The 26,859-nt window shown below is 44.6% G+C and overlaps 1 protein-coding gene across 2 annotated transcripts; it reads right to left on the reverse strand.

Moving 5' to 3' along the window:
• On the reverse strand, positions 1-23,927 carry LOC139421137 (voltage-dependent L-type calcium channel subunit beta-1-like). Of its 2 annotated transcripts, none has more exons than XM_071171735.1 (12): positions 23,763-23,927; positions 12,697-12,816; positions 12,231-12,353; positions 11,755-11,891; positions 11,204-11,271; positions 7,653-7,681; positions 3,900-3,980; positions 3,738-3,796; positions 3,480-3,589; positions 954-1,105; positions 724-819; positions 1-528 (listed from the first exon to the last, which is right to left on the reverse strand). In XM_071171735.1, the coding sequence occupies exons 1-12, from the start codon at positions 23,796-23,798 to the stop codon at positions 244-246; spliced, it is 1,296 nt and encodes a 431-aa protein (XP_071027836.1). In that variant the 5' UTR covers positions 23,799-23,927; the 3' UTR covers positions 1-243. The 2 variants fall into 2 exon arrangements, with proteins under 2 accessions (XP_071027836.1, XP_071027835.1); XM_071171734.1 differs by lacking the exon at positions 7,653-7,681 and adding an exon at positions 8,260-8,420.
• Positions 23,928-26,859: the final 2,932 nt, after the last annotated feature.

Consider the following 26,859-nt stretch of genomic DNA (forward strand, 5'->3'; position numbering starts at 1 on the left):
GATGGACCCAGTATACACTCTCCAGTTAACAGCCCCCTACATCTCTCCATGTATGTAGTGTTTCTCTATACAGTATTATGAATGAGAACGTGGTCTAAACAATGTGATTAGGTTTCTTCTTTCAGGTCAAAGGGAGGGATGGAGAGAGGGAGGATGGGAGGAGATATATCTGGAGAGCAGGCAGCCGGGTTTGGGTTAGGAAGGCGGTGTCGCTCCCCCTGAGCCGTCCCCCACAGCTGGCCTTTAGAGGGCGTGCTCGGCCACTTTCCCATGCTCGGCCCCGGGGCCATCCAGGCCGGGCCAGAACTCCAGGTTGCGGCGCAGGGAGGTGAGCACCTGTACCTGCAGGTTGGAGACAGGCTCTGGGGAGGCGGCCAGGGCGGCCGTGGCCATGGTGCGGTTGAGGAGGGGGTTGGGGGGGTTACTGCTGGGGGGGTGGGTGGCCTTCCAGTAGGCCTCCAGGTAGTCAGCCAGATGCTCACATGCGTCCTCCAGCTGGTTCTCATCCAGGATGATGTCAAACAGCTCCTACATACAACACAGAGGGACATTATGTTAGTGTCTCACCTGTCAACGTCAGAGATTCAGCCAGCTACCTAAAAGGGCATTCATTTCAATGTTAAGCCAATGCCATTGTTCAGACTGGTAATTGTGAATTAATTTGTTCAGGGCAAACAGCATGTCTTTCGGCCATGGAATCCAGGGCCACAGACAGACACTCACAGGGGGGCACTGGGCCAGCTTGTCTGCTGCCACCATCTGCACATTCAGGTGTTTGGCCTGGGACTTCCCCCGGGATTTAATGAGCCTCTGGAGGACCTGAAGGGAAACAGGCAACAACATACAGCTGGTCACTGACAGAGATGTCACATCTACAGACATTTCAGTCACATACATTCAATTTCAGTAGGACGTGATAGAGGAAGTCAATCGACCACAAATTCAGGGGGTACCTTAGGTGAGGCTATTTTGATGTAGACAATGATAGGAGCCAGGGAGGTCTTAGCCAGCTGAGAGGGGTGGTTGATGGTGTCTGCATCTAGGGCAACCAGCTGCAGGGTGCGGGCCAGCTCAAAGATACGCTCAATCTCACTCTGCACCTCCGCTATGTGGTAGAGAACACGGAAATGCAATAACTAACAGGGTGTAGTAGGTGTCTGAACACACAGAGTATACAAATTGAATTGGTTGTCAAATCTCAATTCTGTCCACATTTAAATCCCTTCTGGAGTATACAGGGAGATCTGTGTGACTATTGCCACGTTGATAACTCATATTTCACACACACACACACACACACACACACACACACACACACACACCATTTCAAAATAAACAGGATACACACAAGCACATGAAAACGTGGCATGTTAACACTATCATGCATGTCAACATTTTGGCAAGAGGTTCGGTGCATGTGAAACAGAACCCATCGCATTAGATATTCCATTTACACACCACTAAATGGAACATAAGGGCATTCTCATTCTGTTGCCACATTCCAACGAGCAGTAACTGATGTTTTGCAACTGGTAAACATGGTCTCTAACACAACTTTTTACATCAACTCAAACTCGGGAAGGAAGGAGGCTTGTAAGAATGAGATGCATGTGGTGGCACTTGATATACCGTTCTGAACATGTCAGCGAATAAAACCATCTGAAAGTGATGAAGTGTGATAGCATTCGCTGTTAGAGCTATCAGGCAGAGCAAACGTATTAGTCTGTTAGGATGTTCTCGGCTTTGTACACTCCTATTCTCCTTCAGCAAAACCCTAGAAGAGCCTGTATGGTTTTAACAGCGTGGCTGTCCCCATTTATCATACGCTCAGATGTGTGTACAATTTCTTTGGAGGGGGGGGGGGGGGGGGGGGGGGGGGGGGTGTTCCAGCCACAATTACATTATCTCTCTGTGGAGCTTCTGGTAGCAACCCCAGCCACAATTACATAAACAGGGAACAGGTAATTTGCAGAGGGGCTGCGGGCTTCAGACGGTCTCCCTCTGAAGGGCTGAAGTAGAAAGGGAATTAAACCTGCAGGTGGAAGGCAGCGACCAGAAGCTCCGCAGAGAGATAAGAGAAATGAACTTTACCTAAAATAATGAAAACCTAACAAACTGTCCTAGCTTTTATTAACCTCCAAATTCCCTCTATTTACACTGCATCTATGTGAAGAATGCGTTCCCTGTATCAGAGATTGGTAGTAACCAATGATGTATGGTATATAAAACACATTCATATATGAAAGTCTAATTGTGCTTTAGTTTCAGTATGCATACAGGCTCCTTGTAGGTAAAGTGTTGTTACATGTTGCTTTACAGTCGGGTCCCTAATTCTGGGCCACAGGGTGGGAGGCAATGGGGGATGGAGGGGGGAGTATCAACTTCCCCTGTACACTCCTCCCTGATCACAGTTGCCCCCCCCCAGACCCGCTATCACATTTCCCCATAACCCCGGACAGACAAACAGACAGACAGACAGACAGACAGCAGGCAGGCAGACGCTCAGCTGAGCAGCCTAGAGCCACCAGACCCACCGAGCACTCATTCTGCTGTGTAATTAGTCTACTCTTTCCAAGCCTTAGTTCAAATTGTTATTACTGCAAGCAACAGGCTTTCACAAACATGTGTGAGGAACAGACAGGCAGACAGATGCATGAGGTATGAGTGTATGAGGAGAGTAGTGAGAGACAGACAGGGGAGGAGAACAGAGAAAAAAAGCTCTTGGTTGTCTTCCTCGTGGGGTTGAGAGCATACGTACCCAGTACGTCTGAGAGACGCAGAGCGAGGGGAGGGAAGGTGGGAGAGAGGGACAGGTGGGTAGAGGGTAGGAAAAGACAGGATGGAGAAAGAGAAGAGGCCAGATCAGAGAGGGGCAGTGAGTAATTAAAGGTAGAACAACCCTTTCAGGTTCCCATGGACAGGCTACACTGCCCCTCTCTGCTCAGCTAGCCTCTCCTCTAGAGGGGCCTTGCTGTCCTGTGCTTAGCCCTACTCACTGATATCGAATCTATGCCAAAAGGAACGGATTGATGACCTAAGTAAAAACATTTGTGTAATTCAATTCAATTGACTATGAGGCTCCCTACTGTATGTTATCAATAGATGCTAACATCCAATATTCCCTGACCTTTCGCTGACCAGGTAGCTATCACCAACAGAAACAATACTTTTAAATATCTTTATCCCAATACTCGGTGACAGGTAAACACCAGTCATTGTCCAAGTACAAACTGGCATTTCATTTAGAGTCAGGCAGGTCATCAGCTGGATCAAATACTTACACAAGCTAAGATTGATATATGACAACACTGATAGTGAAAGGTAACAACACAATGGCCCAACGTATGATAAGAAACATGAACAAACAAAGCTTTTGGAAATGGATCACGTGGGTGTGTGTTGGAAAGGCACAGAGCCAGTCCTGGCGCTTATTGTGATCAAAGGTACAAGGATGTCTTGCCCTACTGGTCCTGTCTTACCCAGGCTGGAGCGGGTGCTGGAGCGCTCGATGATGGTGTGTTTACTGGGGTTGTTGAGGACCGAGCGCTTGGCAAGGGAGATGTCTGCGGTCACCCGGGTGATGGATATCCTGGAAGAAACACGATCAACCAATCAGGGCTGAGAACTGGAAACGTCTAAAAGCAGGTTAACTAAATACTAAGTTGAAGACGTTTTCAACCTTTACTAAATATGGTAAAAATATTTCAGTCATGTTCTCTGGCTGGCCTGAAACTCACCTGCCCTCAAACTTGTGCTTGAGAAAGTCAAAGAGAGCCTTTTGCATCATGTCAGTCACCTGGTGGGAGACGAGGAGAAGAAGAACAACCGAGGCGTGGGATATGACCGGTATAATAAACAATGAAGACAGTTGGGGAGATTGAGCTACACAGTAGCCTTACCTCGTAGCCCTTCAGTGACGGCCCCACTAGAATGATGGGTCTCATGGAGGGGACCACGTCGTAAGGGGGGACATGCTCCATCTGAGTCAGACAGGAGAGCCCCAAGAGCGGGGTGAGACACTATAACCACTGTGTCTGAACAAAGACATGCACACGAACAGAGCTCACGCATACTCTGAGACGCACAACCTACGGCCACAGAAACACACACATAAATCAACATTATGTCAACACTCTCCCTTTTCTCTGTACAGTAAGAATGATATATAAAGCATTTCAGACAGAGACCATTTATTTTCTTGGAGAAGGTAAAAGCACCAAGACCAAGCGCAAAAAAATGTTCACAGAAAGCACTCATTTCCATTTCTCAAGTCTGCTCTCCCAGTCATAGCAAATGAAATAAACTATAATTCAACTGGATCAGAATGAGCTATGGAGAATGGTAAGAGCCATTATTGATATCTTAAAATTCTCAGGAGCTTTCGTCCAGCCAAAAGGCATACGTAAGTGTGGTTCCAGTCAAAGATAACTCTCTCAGTATGTATAGTGGGGCAAAAAAGTATTCAGTCAGCCACCAATTGTGCAAGTTCTCCCACTTAAAAAGATGAGAGAGGCCTGTAATTTTCATCATAGGTACACTTCAACTATGACAGACAAAATGAGAAAAATAATCCAGAAAATCACATTGTAGGATTTTTAATGAATTTATTTGCAAATTATGGTGGAAAATAAGTATTTGGTCACCTACAAACAAGCAAGATTTCTGGCTCTCACAGACCTGTAACAACTGCTTTAAGAGGCTCCTCTGTCCTCCACTCATTACCTGTATTAAATGGCACCTGTTTGAACTTGTTATCAGTATAAAAGACACCTGTCCACAACCTCAAACAGTCACACTCCAAACTCCACTATGGCCAAGACCAAAGAGCTGTCAAAGGCCACCAGAAACAAAATTGTAGACCTGCACCAGGCTGGGAAGACTGAATCTGCAATAGGTAAGCAGCTTGGTTTGAAGAAAACAACTGTGGGAGCAATTATTAGGAAATGGAAGACATACAAGACCACTGATAATCTCCCTCAATCTGGGGCTCCACGCAAGATCTCACCCCGTGGGGTCAAAATGATCACAAGAACGGTGAGCAAAAATCCCAGAACCACACGGGAGGACCTAGTGAATGACCTGCAGAGAGCTGGGACCAAAGTAACAAAGCCTACCATCAGTAACACACTACGCCGCCAGGGACTCAAATCCTGCAGTGCCAGACGTGTCCCCCTGCTTAAGCCAGTACATGTCCAGGCCCGTCTGAAGTTTGCTAGAGAGCATTTGGATGATCCAGAAGAAGATTGGGAGAATGTCATATGGTCAGATGAAACCAAAATATACCTTTTTGGTAAAAACTCAACTCGTTGTGTTTGGAGGACAAAGAATGCTGAGTTGCATCCAAAGAACACCATACCTACTGTGAAGCATGGGGGTGGAAACATCTTTCTTTGGGGCTTTTTTTCTGCAAAGGGGCCAGGACGACTGATCCGTGTAAAGGAAAGAATGAATGGGGCTATGTATCGTGAGATTTTGAGTGAAAACCTCCTTCCATCAGCAAGGGCATTGAAGATGAAACGTGGCTGGGTCTTTCAGGATGACAATGATCCCAAACACACCGCCTGGGCAACGAAGGAGTGGCTTCGTAAGAAGCATTTCAAGGTCCTGGAGTGGCCTAGCCAGTCTCCAGATCTCAACCCCATAGAAAATCTTTGGAGGGAGTTGAAAGTCTGTGTTGCCCAGCAACAGCCCCAAAACATCACTGCTCTAGAGGAGATCTGCATGGAGGAATGGGCCAAAATTCTTACAGAAAACGTTTGACCTCTGTCATTGCCAACAAAGGGTATATAACAAAGTTTTGAGATAAACTTTTGTTATTGACCAAATACTTATTTTCCACCATAATTTGCAAATAAATTCATTAAAAGTCCTACAATGTGATTTTCTGGATTTTTTTCTCTCATTTTGTCTGTCATAGTTGAAGTGTACCTATGATGAAAACTACAGGCCTCTCATCTTTTTAAGTGGGAGAACTTGCACAATTGGTGGCTGACTAAATACTTTTTTGCCCCACTGTATCTGTGTGGTAGACCCCAATTGCTGTATAGAAAGAAGCCAGATAGACACTGAGCCAAATGTGGTTTTAGGCCCAGAGAAAACGGACAACAAGCACACACTAAACCTACAAAAAGATACCTAATTTTGAACCAACATACAGAGCATACATTTCTCAAGACACTTACTTCAAACACTCCAATAACATTGAAAATGACATGCACTCTTACGCAAAACACCCACACACAGTCAATCAATATTCTAACAAGTAAAACAAAACGCATACATTAACATTCCATCAATATGAATCATGAGGAGCATGATTCATCTGCCCAACACCGCATCTATAAGCATCTGCTCTGTTATAGAAAGCGTCCTGTTTTGGAATGACAGGTGAGAGGAGAACAGGTCCCATGGTCTATCCACTAACAGATAGGAAGGCATGAGGAGAATACAGATGTAGGCTCTTCATTTGACCCATTTGAAGGCTTAGTCCATAACGTTAGTTGTCCATGGTTAGGCTATTAGCTGGCCAAAAGTAGTGTGCATGAAAAGTGCAATACTGTTAATATAACGGTGTGCTAGTGTGGGTTTTCAGTAAATGTATGTAAATCACGCTGCAGGAAATGCAAATGAGCTTCAAGATTCTCAGCAACAAAAAGGGATCCAATTAAGATCCTACACCTGTAGGGTGCTCGTGTGTATTCGGTGTCAGCTCTCTGTATTCTCAGCACGCCTTCTCCTCTGTATTCCATGCAGCACTTTAGTGCACTGAGAGCAGTAGCATAGAGGCTTGAAGAGCTCTCCTCCACTAAGGTACGTTACGTTACATAAAGCCACACCTCCACAAACAGGCAGTGGACGCAGTTCACCTCATTACGATTCACTACATCTAAAAAATACACTTAAGAACTTTTCCAAACGGTGCTCATCTCTAGAGGGGCAGTGCTGAGGGAGGTGTACTGTGGATCACTATTTATGTTGCTTCTTCTGAATAACATGAACTTTCACGTAATCTATAGAAAGTGTTTTTGCTATTGGAGGACAAAGCGTGCCTCTGCCTCCACAGTCTCCTGTATCTACGGGATCAAAGCTGTGTTGACAGCTCTGAGATAGGGAGGGATAGCGAGGCGGGCTGATGATAGGCTATTGGCTGTCACTCAAAGCAGCCATCCAGAATGGGAATGAAAACACATCAGGGAGCATTAACGTTCACCAGAACCGTGTGTGACAGGGGCCGTGACACGCCTGCACACTGACAGCCCGTGTTTACCCAATCAGCTCTGACTGCATACTGACAGCCCGTGTTTACCCAATCAGCTCTGACGACAGAGACAAATGGAAGCCCTGCTGGCATTTTGGGGGGTGGAACTAACATTTCCCTTCCTACCGTTCCTCCCTATAATTTCCCAGAATTTCTTAATTGATCATTTTGGAACACAATATCCCTGGGGACAACTGCAACACGGAAATCTTCTTCTTGGGGAATAAGTGAAAAACTTGACAAAAATGAGGAAATGTTCAAATCCAGTCACCTCCCACTCGCTCTAGCATAAGCTGACATGAGAGCAGACTGAGGAACATGGAGAGACAACAGAGAGGAAGAGGAGGAGGCAGAACAGAAGGTAAAGGTGAATTAAAGGTCAGCACCAACTCACCGACTTCTGTTTCTGTTTAGCCGGACCACCTACAGTACCATTCCGCACACAACCCCCACGAGAAGACAGAGCAAAAGGGACAAAAAGAGACAAAAAGCACAAAAGACAGAGGACGTGTTGTTATTGACAGGTGACGATTAGTTGGGAAGCTGTTCAATAGGACAGCGGAGGCCACACCCACTGTAGTCTGATCGATAATGACATTTATTGTTTAGAGTCGCACCGTCGGCGAATATTCATACATCGCTTTTGCATCGGTGAATGTATGAACATGTTCAGGTTCGTCTTTAGCTCAACCCCTCCCCCAGTTGATCAGCGCAGAAACGCACAGGCAAACATAACTTGGTGTTACCATGGTGACCAGAGACAGAGGGGCCAATCGGGATTAGGGAGTCAGACAGGCGCTAGCTAGCGGCGGGAACGGTGGGTCAGTTTAGGGCAGTAAGTCAGAGATGATGGGGTGTAGGAGGGGCTAGTGGGGACAGACAAAGGTTATTATAGCCTAGGACTGGGCCATAGCTGCGTGCAGTAGGGGGGGTTTGGTTGAAGGGAGGTGGGGAGGGGAGGGGAAGCAGCCGTGGTGCCTGGGGCCCCTGGAGGGCTTTACCTTCTTAAAGAAGGGCAGGCGGTGGATTTGGCCCTGGGGGGAGGTGACGCTGCCTGCGCTGCCCTTGGGGGAGCGAGGGTCACCCTGGGGCTCAGGGGGCTCCTCAGCATCCAGGTCCAGGGGGTCAAGGTCAAAAGCCATCGTGGACATGTCCACATGAGCTGAGGGGTGGGGTGGGGTAGAGAGAGAGAGAGGACAGGGAATGATAGAAAGAGAGAGAAAGAATATCGAGCAATAGTGAAAGAGGAAGAAAAGGTGGAGATGTATACAGAGAAACGAGGACAGAGAAACGAGGACAGAGAAACGAGGACAGAGAAACGAGGACAGAGAAAAAAAGGAGGAAAGAGAAAAAGGAGGACAAGAAAGGCATGATAAGAAAGGTAATCAATAAAAGACAAGGCAATCAAAAGCAGAGAGTAGGACAGACTCCGATCTGAGATCTAGAAATGGGAGAAATGACAGCGTTCTGAACCAGAAATAACAGCGCTGAAATAAAAAGTCAATAGGTGACTATGAAATCAGTGTATGAGCAGGTCAGAAAAACAGCGATCGAAACAGAACAGTGAGTAAGCGAGAGATGTGGAGAGAAAGGAGGTGGAAGAGAGAGCCATCCACTGCTGAAGAAGAAGTGGCGGAGACGAGAGAAAGAGAGAGAAAGAGCAGAGAGAGAGCAGAGAAGAAGAGGTGCTAGGAGGTGGAGGCAGAAAAAGGTGTGTAGCTGCCTTGAGGAGGGTTTTGTGTGTGCTGCGACTGGTTACGGTGGTGAGGGCTCTGTGTTTTGGATGTGGGTAAGGGTGTTTTAAGCCGGCACAGCCAGGCAGGAAGAGGGGTTTGCTGTGCGCTGGGACTGGTTACGGTGGTGAGAGCTCTGTGTTTTGGATGTAGGTACGGGTGTTTTAAGCCGGCACAGCCAGGCAGGAAGGGGGGTTTGGTATATCAGTTCAGGTATAACAAATATGGTTGATACAGAGAACCATACTATAACTATCGTGTTTTAACGTAACACATCCATCATTGTTAGGTCATCCATCACTGGAGAAACAACGCCAGTTACAGTCAATCTACGTGTCTGATCTAGTCCGTCTGTCTTCAATTCAATTATTCAATGAACTCACTCCCAGTCAGTTCTTATCTGATAAAAACATGTACACTACCATTCAAAAGTTTGGGGTCACTTAGAAATGTTCTTGTTTTTGAAAGAAAGCAACAAAAAAATTATCCATTAAAATAACATCAAATTGATCAGAAATACAGTGTAGACATTTTTAATGTTGCAAATGACTGTTGTGGCTGGAAACGGCTGATTTTTAATGGAATATCTACATAGGCGTACAGAGGCCCATTATCAGCAGCCATCACTCCTGTGTTCCAATGGCACGTTGTGTTAGCTAATCCAAGTTAATCATTTTAAAAGGCTAATTTATCATTAGAAAACCCTTTTGCAATTATGTTAGCACAGCAGAAAACTGTTGTTCTGATTAAAGAAGCAATAAAACTGGCCTTCTTCAGACTAGTCGAGTATCTGGAGCATCAGCATTTGTGACTTCAATTACAGGATCAAAATTGCCAGAAATAAAGACATTTCTTCTGAAAGTCGTCAGTCTATTCTTGTTCTGTGAAATAAAGGCTCTTCCATGCGAGGAATTGCCAAGAAACTGAAGTTCTCGTACAACGCTGTGTACTACTCCCTTCACAGAACAGCGCAAACTGGCTCTAACCAGAATAGAAAGAGGAGTGGGAGGCCCCAGTGCACATCTGAGCAAGAGGACAAGTATATTAGAGTGTCTAGTTTGAGAAACAGATGCCTAACAAGTCCTTAACTGGCAGCTTCATTAAATAGTACCCGCAAAACACCAGTCTCAACATCAACAGTGAAGAGGTGACTCCGGGATGCTGGCCTTCTAGGCAGAGTTGCAAAGAAAAAGCCATATCTCAGACTGGCCAATAAAAGGAAAATATTAAGATGGGCAAAAGAACACAGACACTGGATAGAGGAACTCAGTCTAGAAGGCCAGCATCCCGGAGTCACCACTGTTGTCGTTGAGACTGGTGTTTTAAACTTGGATTAGCTAACACAACGTGCCATTGGAACACAGGAGTGATGGTTGCTGATAATGGGCCTCTGTACGCCTATGTAGATATTCCATTTAAAAAAAGAAAGAAAAAAAATATATAATAATCTGCTGTTTCCAGCTACAATAGTCATTTACAACATTAACAATGTCTACACTGTATTTCTGATCAATTTGATGTTATTTTAGTGGACAAGGAAATGTGCTTCTCTTTCAAAAACATGGATATTTCTAAGTGACCACAAACTTTTGAACAGTAGTGTATATATTTCTGTAATTCCACACCATCAATCTTTCCTTCTGTCTCTGTCTATTTATTTCCCTCCGTCTCAGTGAACCGTACTGTCTATCCAGCAGCATGACTGAACTGAACTACACTGTTGCTGCTCAGTGCTAACACATAAGGTATGGGCTGAGTCTCAAATCGGACCCTATTCCTATTAAAGTGCATTACCTTTGACCAGGGCCAATAAGGCTTTGGTCAAAACTAGTGCACGATGTAGGGGACAGGGTGCCCTTTGGGATACCTCCCTGGTCTGGCCAAGCGTAGTGATCAGATTTAATGAGAGGAGCACTATATCCTCCGCTCTATTTCAGGCTGGTCCTGTTAGCCATACTAATGACCTGCTAGGACCCCTCTCCTTCTATCTCACTCCAGTATCAGCAGCACACCCACTGAGACGCTCCCCTCCACACTGCAGATATCCGTTTCATCATGGATCACCAACTATCCAATTAAAATCTACACGGAATATTAGCGACAGGCCGCGACAGAGGGCTATATCTATCGTCACACACACAGTGCTGTAGTGTGTGTGTCTCTTCTAGCCAGCCGAGAGGTGAAGATGACCCCCCCCCACCCCTGACCTTACCTGTGCCAGGAGGGGTGGGCCTGCGTGTTCCAGTGGCAACGTCCAGGCTGGAGCTGCCACCAGATTTACTGTAAGAGGGTGGAGGAGAGAACAATGAGTGGATGGCTACTGGTGAAAAGTGAGGTGGACTGAAAAAAAATGGTAATTGAAAATAAATTGAACTTTTCCTATTTTTAATTGTGAAGTAGTGACTGTTGATTTGGTGATCATTGTACTGTATTATGTTGCATGCACTGTGGAAGCTAATTGGATAACAAGGTTGGCTCAATTCAAATTGAAGGCAGTCAATTTAGAAAGTGAACTAAAATGACAATAGAATAATCAAAAAAAGGGCATTTATTTCCAATGACTTCTCAATAAACGGAAAAGTAGACACTACTTATTTCAAATTCAAATCACTTTCTGAATTAACTGCCTTCAATTCGAATTGAGCCCAACCCTGTTGGATAACAGCTCTGATATGACGGAGCCGATAGGTAACTGATCTATGTTGCCGTAAAGTGACAGGGTGATGTGTGCCAGGGGACGCGGGTGTGGGCAGCAGCCAGTACCTGGAGCTGAGGCGGTTCTGTCTCATCTTCTGCTCCTGCAGTAGCCGGGTGTTCTCCAGTTTGACTGGGCTGGGGATGAACCCCACCTCACAGCCCTCCTTCACCAGACGCCCAATCCACCAGTCATTATTGTACTTCTGCACAGAGCACACAGACAGAAAAACACCTCAATACCACCCAATAATACACACACCGGTCTTCTCCTCCCTCGCTCAGGGCCCTGCTGTTGTTGCCAAGGCAACCACCGCCGCCATCTTAGCTTGCTTATTGACACATCAATCAGATTATATATATATATATATATATATATATATATATATATATATATATATATATAGAACCGGATGTTCATACTATAACTGAACAATATCCCGCCGTCTTCGTAAAGCTCAAGGGCATGGGGACTAACTCATCTTCAGAAACAATCTAACAATAAGAAATAAGGCGGCCCAGTGTTGTTTACGCAGCTCCGGTACCTCTTTGATGTGTAGGAAGTCTTTGGCTTCAAAGGAGATGGCCATGCCCTGCACTGGGACGTCGTCGTTGGGCCCAGAGTTGTAGCCCACATTCGTCCGCACAGCGAAGGCTACTGGTTTGGTCTGGGGAGGTGGGAGCAAAAGAAAAAGGCAGAACAAAGAATGAGAATAGAGGATAAGAATGACATGAGGGCGACAGAGTGGACAAGGCAGGATGAGATACTAAACTCATGTCGCTCAATGTCTAGTATGTCACGAAGACTGTTAATGAATGTTAATTGAATAGAAATATATGTTATAATATGTGTTAACCGTGTGCCTAAAACATTGAGGGGACACTGTTAGCGAGAATAGTCAGGTGTATAGTTAGGGTCGGGGTGAATGGTTAAAGACTGTGCTGTTCTGTATGGCTGTACTGTATAACAGAGGGACAGGGTCACAGGGAAGGGCCATGGTGACCTCTGACCTTTGCTTTCTCGAGGGTGGCGAGGGCCTGTAGGTCTGCCTCCTTCCGCAGCGCCTCTGGGTCCTCCTCCAGGGACACATCTGAGTCCGACGGCCGGCTGGTGTAGGAGTCGGCAGAGCCCTGCAACACACACACACACACACACACACACACACACACACACACACACACACACACACACACACACACACACACACACACACACAGGGACATAGTAAGGAAGTGAGTGAGTGAGGGTTTATGTGTGAGAGAGAGAAAGAAAGAGGGCAGAGAGATAGGAGGTATAGAGAGAAGGAAAGAAGGAGAATGTGGGAGATGGTGGCATGGTCATTTTTTCTAGTGTGCTGTATGTTTGTACGAGCGTGTGTGCGTGCGTGCGTGCGTGCGTGCGTGTGTGTGTGTACACAAGCGTATTCTATGGCATGACCACACGTCCTTGAATAAAACCCCTGTGCCAGTAAGGACAATAAAGACAACAATAGTATTACTGGAACCACACACACACACACACACCTCCCCATAACAAACACCAACAGACAGACATGGGGGAGAGAAATTAGTTGACTGTAGAGGTGTGTGTGGAATTAGGGATGAAACAGTTACCAGTTTCATGACAAACCAAGCTAAAATTCCCGACTATTAGTATACCATTTCAAATTTTAATTATCATTAAAACCGTGTTTCATTGCCACAGTTTGAAAAACTCAAGGTAAATACTGTCCAGCATCAACCAAAGTTAGCAACCGTCTGACGCAGGCGCAGCATGCAACGTGGGTTTTGTTTTGTGTGAAAACATGACGGAAGGCAGTGACGGCGCTCGGGAGATTTTTCAGCCTTCTAAGAGGACCAAATCTGAAGTGTGGTTGTATTTTGGGTTTTACAAGAGTGCTGAGGGAAACTTAAATCAAAGATGGTCACCCTGTCTGCAGAACATGCAACAACAACAAAAAACACTCCGAAAGGGGGCAACACTTCAAATCTCGAGTCATCTTTGTGGCCACCACCCATAACTTTATAGCGAATGCAAGGCAAATTCACTTTTAGCTCAATGCATGATGTGGGGACTTCGGAATGGGGGAAAATGTAATGGTTTGTCTGTCTCACTTGCAAATAGCTTGTCAATAATGTAAACTGAAGCTTTCAGTGTTACATACTCTTGTAAAAACACGACACATTGTTCAGCTGCATGCGTTGTGTGTCTTCAGACTATTTGCCCATTGCACACGATAACACGTTATGTAAACTCAGCAACAAAAAAAAACGTCCCTTTTTCAGGACCCTGTCTTCCAAAGATAATTCGTAAAAATCCAAATAACTTCACAGATCTTCATTGTAAAGGGTTTAAACACTGTTTCCCATGCTTGTTCAATGAACCATAAACAATTAATGAACATGCACCTGTGGAACGGTCGTTAAGACACTAACAGCTTACAGACGGTAGCCAATAAGGTCACAGTTATGAAAACTTAGGACACTAAAGAGGCCTTTCTACAGAAAAACACCAAAAGAAAGATGCCCAGGGTCCCTGCTCACCTTTGTGAATGTGCCTTAGGCATGCTGCAAGGAGGCATGAGGACTGCAGATGCGGCCAGGGCAATAAATGACAATGTCCGTACTGTAAGATGCCTAAGACAGCGCTACAGGGAGACAGGAGGGACAGCTGATCGTCCTCGCAATAGCAGTCCACGTGTAACAACACCTGCACAGGATCGGTACATCTGAACATCACACCTGCGGGACAGGTACATGATGGCAACAACTGCCTGAGTTACACCAGGAACACACAATCCCTCCATCAGTGCATAGACTGTCCGCAATAGGCTGAGAGAGGCTGGACTGAGGGCTTGTAGGCCTGTTGTAAGTCAGGTGCTCACCAGACATCACCGGTAACAACGTCACCTATGGGCACAAACCCACCGTCGCTGGATCAGACAGAACTGGAAAAAAGTGCTCTTCCCTGACAAGCCGTGTTTTTGTCTCACCAGGGGTGATGGTCGGATTGGCGTTTATCGTCGAAGGAATGAGCACAGAGGCCTGTACTCTGGAGCGGGATCGATTTGGAGGTGGAGTGTCGGTCTTGGTCTGGGGCGGTGTGTCACAGCATCACCGGACTCAGCTTGTTGTCATTGCAGGCAATCTCAACGCTGTGCTTTACAGGGATGACATCCTCCTCCCTCATGTGGTACCCTTCCTGCAGGGTCATCCTGACATGACCCTCCAGCATGACAATGCCACCAGCCATACTGCTCGTTCTGTGCGTGATTGCCTGCAAGATAGGAATGTCAGTCTTCTGCCATGGCCAGCGAAGAGCCCAGATCTCAATCCCATTGAGCAAGTCTGGGGCCTGTTGGATCAGAGGGTGAGGGCTAGGGCCATTCCCCCCAGAAATGTCCAGGAACTTGCAGGTGCCTTGGTGGAAGAGTGGGGTAACATCTAACAGCAAGAACTGGCAAATCTGGTGCAGTCCATGAGGAGGAAATGCACTGTAGTACTTAATGCAGCTGGTGGCCACACCTGATACTGACTGTTACTTTGATTTTGACCCCCCCCCCCTTTGTTCAGGGACACATTATTCCATTTCTGTTAGTCACATATCTGTGGAACTTGTTCATTTTGTCTCTCAGTTGTTGAATCTTGTTATGTTCATACAAATATTTACACATGTTAAGTTTGCTGAAAATAAACGCAGTTGACAGTGAGAGGACGTTTATTTCTTTGCTGAGTTTAGTCACCCAATCAACATATTTTGTTAATTTAAAAATCCGGCAGACGTCGACTTGGGTTGTAAAAGTGTTCCAACAGCAGAAACACTATAGAATCCTATAGAAGACTTCTGTATTTAGGTCAATTGAATCGTACAGACGAAGAACCATATATGTGACATTTAAAAAAAAAAGAGATATACATGAAAAATCATTATTGGACACCATTTTTCTATAGTGAACCGGTTTCACAAGCTTTCCACGCGCTAATTAACAATCATTTTAAATTTAAAGATAGGCTCTCGTGGAATAACCGTTTATGTGCACCACTCAGAATGGACGGACAAGCGCACAACTTTTCTGTTGCTGATGAAAATCGCAGAAATGTGGGAAAGAAACGTAAAACAAAACTAAAAGAATGGAAAGACAGGCAAAGGTAGATCTTACGGGATGCGGGAAAACCCTATACAAATCGTAAGGGTCAAGAAAAAACTGGGAAAAGCTGTCCAAATGAGGTATGTGGAAGAACCGTATATCAAACAATCAAGCTAGCTAGCTATAGAGTACAGTAACTAACATGTATGTTCTGGGTTGTCTAATTTGTAACTATAAAGAAAACATATTAGCCAAAGTTCGTTGGCTACTAACTCATACATTATCGTTTTGTAATATTGACCTTCGGGACCTGCATAATGGACATGCATATTGGCACATCACATTTATCCCTATTTGATATGTACAAGTTGTGCTTGTTTTGATTTAATTAATTTCATTGTATTCTATTTTGGTAGTTCTATGGTATGTTCACATTGAGGGCTTTATTTTAAATGAGACTAAGATTTCATGACTCAACTTTTCAGAATAGTCATCAGTGCTAAAGTTGATAGACCACCTTTAAATGAACCTCCATACAAATGAATGAACTGCATAAGGCATTTACGTTATTTACATGAAGGGCATCTGTACTTGAAAGTACTTAAAACATCATATCAGGTGTTAAAACAGGACATCTTACAAGAGTCATGCAAAATGTCACATATACTGTTCTTCCACAAACTGAAATCATCACTGGAGATATACTGTTCTTCCACATTCTAAAAATTAAAACGGCAATAAAAAAAAGTATTATTTGAAATAACAAAAAAATATAAATTGTTGTTGGAAGATATGGGTATGGTGAATTATTTCTCAACCATAAAACACCTAATGTGGTACACACAATTAATAATATAAAAATAACTGATTATCTTAAAATGGAAAAATTGTCACATATATGGTTCTTCGTCTGTAGGATTCAATTGTTAGGCTCATTGCAATTACTATAACGGTCTTCTGAAGATTCATTTGTATTTATGTCAATAGTGCATGGGGTCATCGCATACACTCAAATGCAACACAGAAGATTGACTGTGTGTGTGTGTAAGTGAATAATTATAATACGACACCAATAATAATAATAATAAATACATTTGCCATTCCCTCGTTTACAGGCGTGCAGCAGGCAAACCCAGTGATGCTACTGGTCCCTCATCTACAGTTGTGACACAGACACTCGAGCATTTGAAAAGGCAGGCTCATGCACCCACATCAAAAAAATGCTCAAGACCTCACTGCAGGCCTTTCATATTACACATTGCAAAGGACATGATGCCATTTCAAATTGAGAGGCCTGGCTTTCTGAGGCTGATGGAGGTTGAAACGTTAAACTCTCATGGCCACATGGTGCCATCTTTAATGCTAATGTTATTATTTTAACGTTTATACACACAAAAAGTGCAGTGCTGCTATTTTTTTATTTTTTTGTTGGTTTTCAATATAAAACGATTTCAGTGTATCATTACTTTTTGAACATTCCCAGCACATTTTAACAAAACCGCGATAATACTGATAACCGTGATCACTTTGGTCACTATAATCGTGATATGAAATTTTCATACCGTTTCATCTCTGTGGTATAACACAATCAAGGCCTTGTGCCCAACGTGATAATCCGTTTTTTCCTCCCCTGGGATCTCTCTCCCTCTGCTTTATCTCTCCTTCACTCTGTCCCTTCTCTCAACATGTTATTTTCCACTGCCTGGCTTTTCCCATCTCACTATGCTTTGCTCCATCTCTGTTTAGACCATAATATGTACTGTAGTGTGTTCTGTCCATCTCTGTTTAGACCATAATATGTACTGTAGTGTGTTCTGTCCATCTCTGTTTACACCATAATATGTACTGTAGTGTGTTCTGTCCATCTCTGTTTAGACCATAATATGTACTGTAGTGTGTTCTGTCCATCTCCGTTTAGACCATAATATGTACTGTAGTGTGTTCTGTCCATCTCTGTTTAGACCATAATATGTACTGTAGTGTGTTCTGTCCATCTCTGTTTAGACCATAATATGTACTGTAGTGTGTTCTGTCCATCTCTGTTTAGACCATAATATGTACTGTAGTGTGTTCTGTCCATCTCCGTTTAGACCATAATATGTACTGTAGTGTGTTCTGTCCATCTCTGTTTAGACCATAATATGTACTGTAGTGTGTTCTGTCCATCTCTGTTTAGACCATAATATGTACTGTAGTGTGTTCTGTCCATCTCTGTTTAGACCATAATATGTACTGTAGTGTGTTCTGTCCATCTCTGTTTAAACCATAATATGTACTATAGTGTGTTCTGTCGTGTGTTCTGTCCATCTCTGTTTACACCATAATATGTACTGTAGTGTGTTCTGTCCATCTCTGTTTAAACCATAATATGTACTGTAGTGTGTTCTGTCCATCTCTGTTTAGACCATAATATGTACTGTAGTGTGTTCTGTCCATCTCTGTTTAAACCATAATATGTACTGTAGTGTGTTCTGTACTACTGCCTGGTGCCTACCTCATTTTGAATGGCTCGAGGCAAATATCCCAAACAATCACCTATAATTGTCATCAGGTCCACCTCTCTGTGGCATTTCTTTTGTTTCACCCTTTATTAATAACCTGGAGGCACAAAGGGAACCTGCCTGGCTGCCTGCCTGCCTGGCTGCCTGGCTACATTCAAGCCTACTCATCAAATACACACATTACTGTCTGGCACATAACACTTGGCTGGTGTGATATGAGTGTGAAGTGGATGCATCAAAACACATATGCAAACCTGAATCACATCTGATCAGGCGCTTTGATGTGTTTGAGTGTGGGCGTGTCCGAGAGAGAGGGAGATAGAGATAAAAAGGCCCGGATTTAATATTAGCACTGATAAATTACTCATGAAGTGGCTATGGTTTCGTCCACTTCCACCACCCGTGATGCCTGGTAACCTGAGCCTCTCTGGCTGACCCTAATCCACCCATACCACACAATAAAAACGCTGGCCTGGCCTCCTCTCTTGGGGGGGCTCTGCTCAGAGCGGAGCGTTCCCTGCCTGGTATACTGTACACTACAGCCCAGCACTGGGAGTACAGCCTGGCTCCCTTGTCAAATGTTTGAGTGCTCTCTTTATGTAACTATCTCACTTGTTCTGTTTTTCCAGGTGTCAGATTCTCTTGCTCGCTTGCTGCATACACCCGTGGGAGGTGCAGACAAGAATGCGGACAGCTGAATGTGCAAGGCAGAATGAGTGAGTCATTAGGTGTGGGGTTTTAAAATAGAGGTGAGAATGTGGTGAGAATTGACATCCACCATATGTAATGATTTCAAATACGAGTTCAAATACGTGGGCATTTGGTAATTAGCACATAAGTATGTGCCATAACAAAATCAGAAAACTCAGACTCCCTATTGGTCTCTGGCTGTTACAACAGCAACTACAGGTACTGTTGCTACGCATAGAACCGTGTGAAAAGAAGAGAAGAAATTAAAAGAAGGGTCGAGTCCCAGAATGCCCCAGAAGGTAAACAGGGTCAGGGATCGGAGGGGAAGTTTCAGCGGCTTCAGCCTCCATCTCTGCTCCAGAGCAATAGAGACCAGACAGGACTTGAAGGGCTAAATGTACACCAGGGCAACCTGCCGCTGACAAACAGAAATACTGTATGCGAGAGAGAGATCGGTACTTTGATATTTACTGTGTCACTTCATACGGTTTGAATGAATAACAAACAGAACGTCGATTCTAGTGCAGCCACCTGTCGCATCAAAATCATCAGTGGCTTAGCAATGCCACGCCCGGTAACCAAGGCAACAGTGAAACTTCCAGGGGAGCCACCCGACCATCCCTACTTCCTGTTTCGTTAACACAAACACACACACACCCTTGCCCATCTCCCCGACACAGACATGCAGTGTTTAATAATGATGATAAAAGCCGTTGCCACTTACCGGCTCTGAGTCATCCTCTAACCCATACAGGTGCATCCCAACATGGAGAGCTGAATATTACAGAAAGGTTAATTAAGCTAGATGAGAAACCAAGAGGACTGTGTCTGTCTACGAGAGAGAATAAAGAGAGAATAGCTTACTGCCTCAGAATAACTCACAGAACAGCAACTCCCTGACTGCTGCAACAGGTCTGTGATGCAGTGAAAGCAGCAGAGAGGGAGCAAGAGGGATGAGTGAGTCTGCGTGTGTGTATGTGTGTGTGCGCGTTCGTGTGTTTACAGTATGCGTGACTCACTCACTCAACCTGGTCACGCCACATAACAAACCCGCAGAATAGAAAGACAGAAAGACGGGAATGAAATCGATGGAGAGAAAAAGAGAGAGGGAGACACAATTAGGGACTTAATCAATCCTTGACTAAACAAATAAAGTCTGGAGGGGGAGTGTGAGGCAGAGACCAGGGTGATGTACCGATCAACAGGCAGTATGGATACCTCTAATTACTCTTACCCTCCCCCTTACGCTTTCTCTCCTTACTGTCCTCTCTCTCCTCCACCTTTCTCTTTCTCTCCCATCGCCTCTCTACATGCTCCTTTACTGCATACTGTCCTTCCCTCTTCCACTCCCTCTCTTTGTCAATGGATTCTGTCACTAATTTAGTTGCTCACAGCTCCTGTTCAAAATAGCTAAAGACCACCTGATCCCATAGCTGCTCTCCCATTGGCCAGGCCAGAGTTCCCAGTAGTGTCATAGTAACCAGCCCAGTTGCTTAGTAGAGAGAGAGAGAGAGAGAGAATCAGAATAGGACCGCTCACTTTTGGAAGTGGTGAAGGCAGAAGAAATGGCTAGATTAACATGCTCTCAGAAACACACTCAACTGGTTACTAATGGCTACAGCTGAGCTTGTATTTGATAAACATCCTGCTTCAAGGCTTTGCCTATAGAGCTGGGCCCATAGACTTATATAACGATGACTGGGTCCCACCCAAATCAATAAGACAGAATGTTTCATAATACACACATCTCTGATAATGTCACTCCATACCCGTATGGAAAAGATCTAGAAGAATTTGACAATATTTGTATATGTTCTCCCTAGAAATAGTCAGTAATACATATGGCACCAAATACATTTATTTATTAGACATGATGTCCACATCATTGGTGCCTGAGGAGAAGCTGTTGTGGGGGTTACCTGCCTTGCTCAAGGGAAGAATGGCAGATTTTTCCACCTTGCCGGCACAGGGATTCAAACAAGCAACCTTTTGGTTACTGTCCCAACACTCTAACCGCTAGACTACCTGCCACCCCAGAGGGGAGGAGGAGGAGGAGGAAGAGGTAGAGTCGCGGTGGAGGAGAGAAGGAGGACGAGGATATGGGTAATCACTTCAAAGCTGAGCCATGGCAGAAGGTTTCACACACTAGATTTTCTTGGCAAATATTCACACACACACACACACACACACACACACACACACACACACATATATCCTTATCCATTAAATACAATTTACAGTAAGAAATGCTTTCAGTTAAAAACTGAGGGAAAAGAGTGGGAGTGTGAAAGACAAGAGCATTGAATAATGAGGGGTGAGAAGCGTTGCCTTGAGGGGAGAAATTATGTTAATGATGTTGCCTCTTCTGATGCAATGAAGCCCTTACTGTTCCAATACGTGATGGCATGATGGAGGAGGGAGAATGCATCTACAGGCTACAGCATAAGTTACAGACGCATGATATTCGGCACATTTTTCCACCATGCCGGCTCGGGGATTCGAACAAGCAACCTTTCGGTTACTGTCCCAACACTGACCGCTAGTCTACCGCCACATAAGTTACAGCAGACGCATGTTATGGAACTTTCTCACTCCTAATTAGTCACGATTCATTCAGGATTATCCGTAAATCATGGTAGCATCCACATTAATGTAGAAGTGTGTTCGAAACACATTCATTTCTTATTTTCAATAAAAGTGACAATACATTTACCATTTGTTTCTAGCGGGCACAAAGTCATCTGAAACACAGCCAAAACAAACAGGAAATGCATCTAACAAATTAGTAGAGTCACAAGCTTGATGTAATCATTTCATGCTAGGAATATGGGACCAAATACTAAACTTGACTACTTTAATACACATATAAATGAATTTGTTCCAATACTTTTGGTCCCCTAAAATGGGGGACAAAAAGTGAAGTAATTTCTCAACGGTTCACCCGACTATATTGATGACAATACCCTCAAATTAAAGCTGACAGTCTGCACTTTAACCTCATTGTATCATCTCAAATCCAAAGTGCTGGAGAAGAGAGCCAAAACAACGCGTGTCACTGTCCCAATACTTTCAGAGCTCACTGTATCCAGTATGTGTGGGTGAATATTATATGCATCTATCTAGTGTCCTCCTTTGTGACTGTCTGAAAACATAGAATACGTATTGTAAAGTCATATGCCTGGCCTTCATGATGATATAAAGATGTACAGATAAAAACAGGCTACGATTCAAAGTGAGAAGGCGGTGTGTGTGGCAGAGTGAAATAAGATCGAAACGATGGCAAGAAAAGATACCGAAGTGAAATACAATAATGGTCCAAACCACTGGTATGATTAATTATGACATTCTAATCCTGACAAGATCACAATCTCTCGCTACTCCTCTAGGCTGTATTTCTGCCCCAGCCCTCCCTCCAAGCCCTCCCTCCAAGCCCTCCCTCCAAGCCCTCTGTGTGATCGGAGCAAACAGTCTGCCCAGCTGTAAACACAGTCAGAGACAGGGCAAACACACACTCAGACTGCCAGCAGAGAGGGAGACGGGACAGAATGATCAGCCCAGGCTCAATCCCTATTCTACAGGAGGTTTTCACCACCCACAACAGCAGCACTGGCATAAACAGTAGGTACAACACCAGTCAGCGGTGGAACAGAAGAACAACAAGCAACAACAAAAAGCAACACTCTTCCAGAGGATTAAAAAAGCAACAGGTATTGAGAAGCAGAATGCCAGGTTGGTAGCTAACAGTGTACTAAGAGAGGAGCGTTAGAGACGTTCCGTGTCTCGCGATGGCCAGTGGCGCTTCCCAATGTCTAAATGGCCATGTGCTTGGCACACGATGCCTGCCGTTGTCATGACAACGGGCTGGACGACGGACAACCATGTCTTTGTGAACTGCTATCTAAAAAAGGTCCTGCACTGCGGAGAGAGACAAAAACAAAAAGAAGTGGGTCATGTACAGACCTCACCGCAAATACACAGAGAGGTGTGATTCAGCTCAAAGTGGGCACTGATGAAGTAACATCAACAATAACTTTTTGAAAAAGGATAAGCTAATAGCAGATAGTAGTACTAGGCAAGTCTAATTATACTGTTGAGACCTACAGCATTTTTTTTTAAAAAGGTACTCTGAAACCAAAACAACAACAATACGCCTAGGAACTGTAACAATAAAAAGCACTAAAAATACCCTCCTAGGGGTCCATCTATCAAGAAATCAGCAACATAAATGTAGCACTCGGTCTGAAACTTGTGGAGGTCAAAACCATTACATTCTCATGGACACACTTTGTTAGGAAACACTGACGTTAGGCACGATGTGATCTGCGTCTCTGGGGATCCAGGCTGAGACCAGCTGGGACAGGACAGAGAGAGAGAGAAAGAAAGAAGCCTCATAAAATGGCTGTAGGGGCTAGGGTCTGGGACAGTGAGGCTGGCGGGTCCCTCAGCAGGCAGGCAGTCTACCAGGGGGACTGGAAGTCTAATTAAAAACCCAGCGCCCTCCCTGCAGTTGTGGCCTAGCCCAAAATGGAATCACAGAACGCAGGCGAAAGAAGAGGATCAAAGAGAGCGAGAATGAGAGAGACCAGGAAATGGCGCATCAAAAACTTTTTTTTAAGTTAATGTGTCCTGTCCACCAACCTAAATTTCAACCCTCTCTGACACACACGCCCACATAGTCTCACAGACATACTCCAACACACACACTCCTACAGTACGGCAAGGCGCCCTTCCCGGAACAGGTGCCAAAACAGACTCACCAAAAGTGTAATGCGTTTAGGTTTAGCCAGGTCTGTCTTACCATGCCGGGCCTGCGATACCTGTCGGTCTGCTCCATACCGCGCTTGCCACACCACGGCAAACCAGACGGGCAAAGCCACAGTCCACACCAACGACCAGCAGTGTGCGTGTGTGAGAGAGAGAGAGAGAGAGAGAGAGAGAGAGAGAGAGAGAGAGACTGTGCCGGCAAGTGTGTAAGTCCAAAAGTATGTGTGTCTGAAAGAGAGAGAGAGCCAGAGAGAGAGTACTGTATGTGTGAAAATAGGAGAGTGCTCTCCTAACCCTCCTAACACCCCCCCCCCCACCTCCAAGAACCTGAACCTTGTGTATGAGGAAAGGAGAGGGGAGTGAGGGAGCTTGGGGGGAGGGGGGGGGGGGGGGGTCAGGTTGCAGGACTTGTGCTACATTTGCAAACTGGGGAATTATATTTAGCCCTGGCAGGACAGAAACAGGACCGTGAACGCAACACAGCGAGCCCCAGAAGGAGGCTTGGTATGCAGCCGTCAGTCATTCAATGCCCCCACTGACGTGGGAGAGAGGCTGGGGCAGAGGGGGGGAGAAAAAAAAAACTGTCCTCTATCCTGCCCTCTCCTTCTCTCTATACCCAGAACAGGACATCAAACAAGGGGATAATATGGGGTCAGAGGGGAGGAAGTGACTAGATTGGGGGGGTGAACAGTGTATCAGTGGCAGCAACAAGGACATCCAGTGCGCAATAATATGACAGCACACTTGGAACCAGTCAGCACATAGGAGGTGAGTGTCCCCTAAAGACAAGGGAAATAAAACTGACACATTTCAAGGCCACACACTCTTTGATTAAGTTCAGGCAACAGTTGGCATACCTGTTCCAGCTACACAAACTAGATACAATACCTACTAGCTTTCTGTTCTAAAGTGTTGCACTTCAATGGATTATTTCAGCTTCTACTATCATGAACATGTCCCTTCTTCTTCAGATCATACTTCCTTATGTAATGATCATACTTCATCAACCTGAAAGCAGGTACGCAAACTTAGATCATTTCAAGTAGTCAGCAAATAAGTCAAGACGAGTCGGCAGATTAGTGAAGATTAATTGAACTTGAACTCTTTGGCCCAGTGAGGTAGCCAGCCAGGCAGCAGTCAGTCAGTTAAAATGGCTCCAGCCTGTTAAACTAAGGTGCCCAATTCAATCATATCTGCTTCAGTCAACAGCCGCATAGCTGATGTTTTGACGTGTCGGAGGTGGAACTGCGTTAGAGCTGTCCAACCCACAAGTGGCTCCTCGCATTATACTGTACCTAAAGCGGACATTGCCATTGGCTGCACGGAGTCGCACTAAGCGAAATCCCATGCAGCTTGTTTACAAGTTCGAACACTGGAATGTGAGATGTAATCTACACCTCGATTAGGCTGATAGAAATCCTCATTATTTTGTTTAATGATTTCTATATATCCTACACTTTCTTGTTTTTAATTTCTAATGCGAGTTGAACGGATGTGGCTTCGTAACAATGATCACAAGAGCAGCTGCTCATCGATTTGACGCGGTTCCACAGCGGTTCCACCAGTGACACCGCCAGAACATCAGCAGTGGCGTAGCACAATTTAGCGAGGTGGTCCAAGCAATTCTAAAGCTAATGTTAGATTATTCAAATATGTAATCCAAGTTTAATAGCACTATTAAATGCTGCAGGGCTAATTTCTTTAGCATTTTGGCATGTTTTTCTATAGATGTAGAACACAAACCAAAATGTATAAAGCAAACCCTTAGGCCTTGCGCGGCAAATACTTTGACTGTTTAAGCATATGATGCAAAACGGTGATGACATTTTCATCTTAAGGGGTTAAGATATAGGTTGAGACATAGCTGGCAAGCCACTGACGGAGTTGACAACTTCTCAAGGCAGACATATTTTTGCCTCTAAAAACAAAAGTGCAATACAAAACATCTAAAATATGGAAAATCATTAATTTGCAAATCCCCAATAAAAAACGATCATTCCATCAGATCTTTCAGCACTCTGATAGAATTGATGTTTCACGGAGTTAACAAAAATGGCATTTTTCGTCTTCAAGTGGTTTAGACCGCAGCAATTTGTTTTTTTCCTCAGTTGCTTTATGACTAAAAGCTAATTAGATGTAACATATTTGAACAAACATTCATACTCCAGATGGCGTTGACAGTTTATGGTTGTGACCATGGTGATTCCCATATTGTCTGTTTAAATCTATCAAAAGTAGAGAACTTTCCATGCATTGCCCTATATGTAATGAGGACATGAATAAGGATTTTAGACAAATCTGACGCTGTTGGCAAATCTCCGAACACATCTTTTAGGAATAACAATTTAAAATATATATTCTTTATAGTCACAAGAAAGATACTTCTTTGTTTAATATCCATTATTGAAATTTGTATTATGAAATTGGGATCCTTTGCATTTCCAGGCATAGGGCAGACATGGAAATGAATATTGAAAGTAGTTTGAAAATTAAAAAATTAAAATGTACATTTTAAGCACAAATAATGCAACAAAAGAATTGTTTTAAACTATAAAATAAAATGTTTCCCTGCTAGACAAGGACAGTCCCAACCTTCAAGAATCCCTGAGCAAATTTCCTGCTATTCTATACATTTTGCAATGAGAAAAAAAAGTGTGTTGATGGGGTTTTATTGTGGGGGGGTGGGGGCTCATGGGGGTGAGTGCTACGTCAGTGTACATCAGCTATGTGGGTGTCGGCTGTCACCGGTTAACGCTTGATCTGATTGAATCTAGGCCTAAGCTAAGGAGAGCAGGGTGTCTGGTGTCTCTCTATTCCACCAGCAGAGGGCAACCTCTGACACTGTGACAGGTGCCTCGCCATAGCGACGCAGGAGTGGTTGACTGACTGGTGATGAACAGGCAGCCAGCCAGCCAGGTCCACAGCATGAGGAACAGATTGCCAGAGAGAGGCAGGCAGGCTAGTATTCTAAGAGCCACTCCCAAGTGTCAGCCACTCAGACTACTGTTAGGTTCCCTCGCCTCAAAGAGAAGCAGCCTACTGCCAGGCTGCACTGACAGAAGGACTGATTACATTTTCCTTTCCAATGGAAAGGGAACATACACCATCGCAGGATTTCTCTCCCACACAGC

The sequence above is a fragment of the Oncorhynchus clarkii genome, chromosome 12 (genome assembly GCF_045791955.1).
Source record: "Oncorhynchus clarkii lewisi isolate Uvic-CL-2024 chromosome 12, UVic_Ocla_1.0, whole genome shotgun sequence".
NCBI classification, from domain to species: domain Eukaryota; kingdom Metazoa; phylum Chordata; class Actinopteri; order Salmoniformes; family Salmonidae; genus Oncorhynchus; species Oncorhynchus clarkii.

Coding starts and splice junctions, on each gene's coding strand:
- LOC139421137 (XM_071171734.1), bottom strand. CDS start 23,798: ATGGAGCAGACCGACAGGTATCGCAGGCCCGGCATG. Junction 11,892..12,230: donor ACTTCCTACACATCAAAGAG/GTACCGGAGCTG, acceptor TGCTCTGTGCAG/AAGTACAATAATGACTGGTG. Junction 3,797..3,899: donor CGTCACTGAAGGGCTACGAG/GTAAGGCTACTG, acceptor GTCTCCCACCAG/GTGACTGACATGATGCAAAA.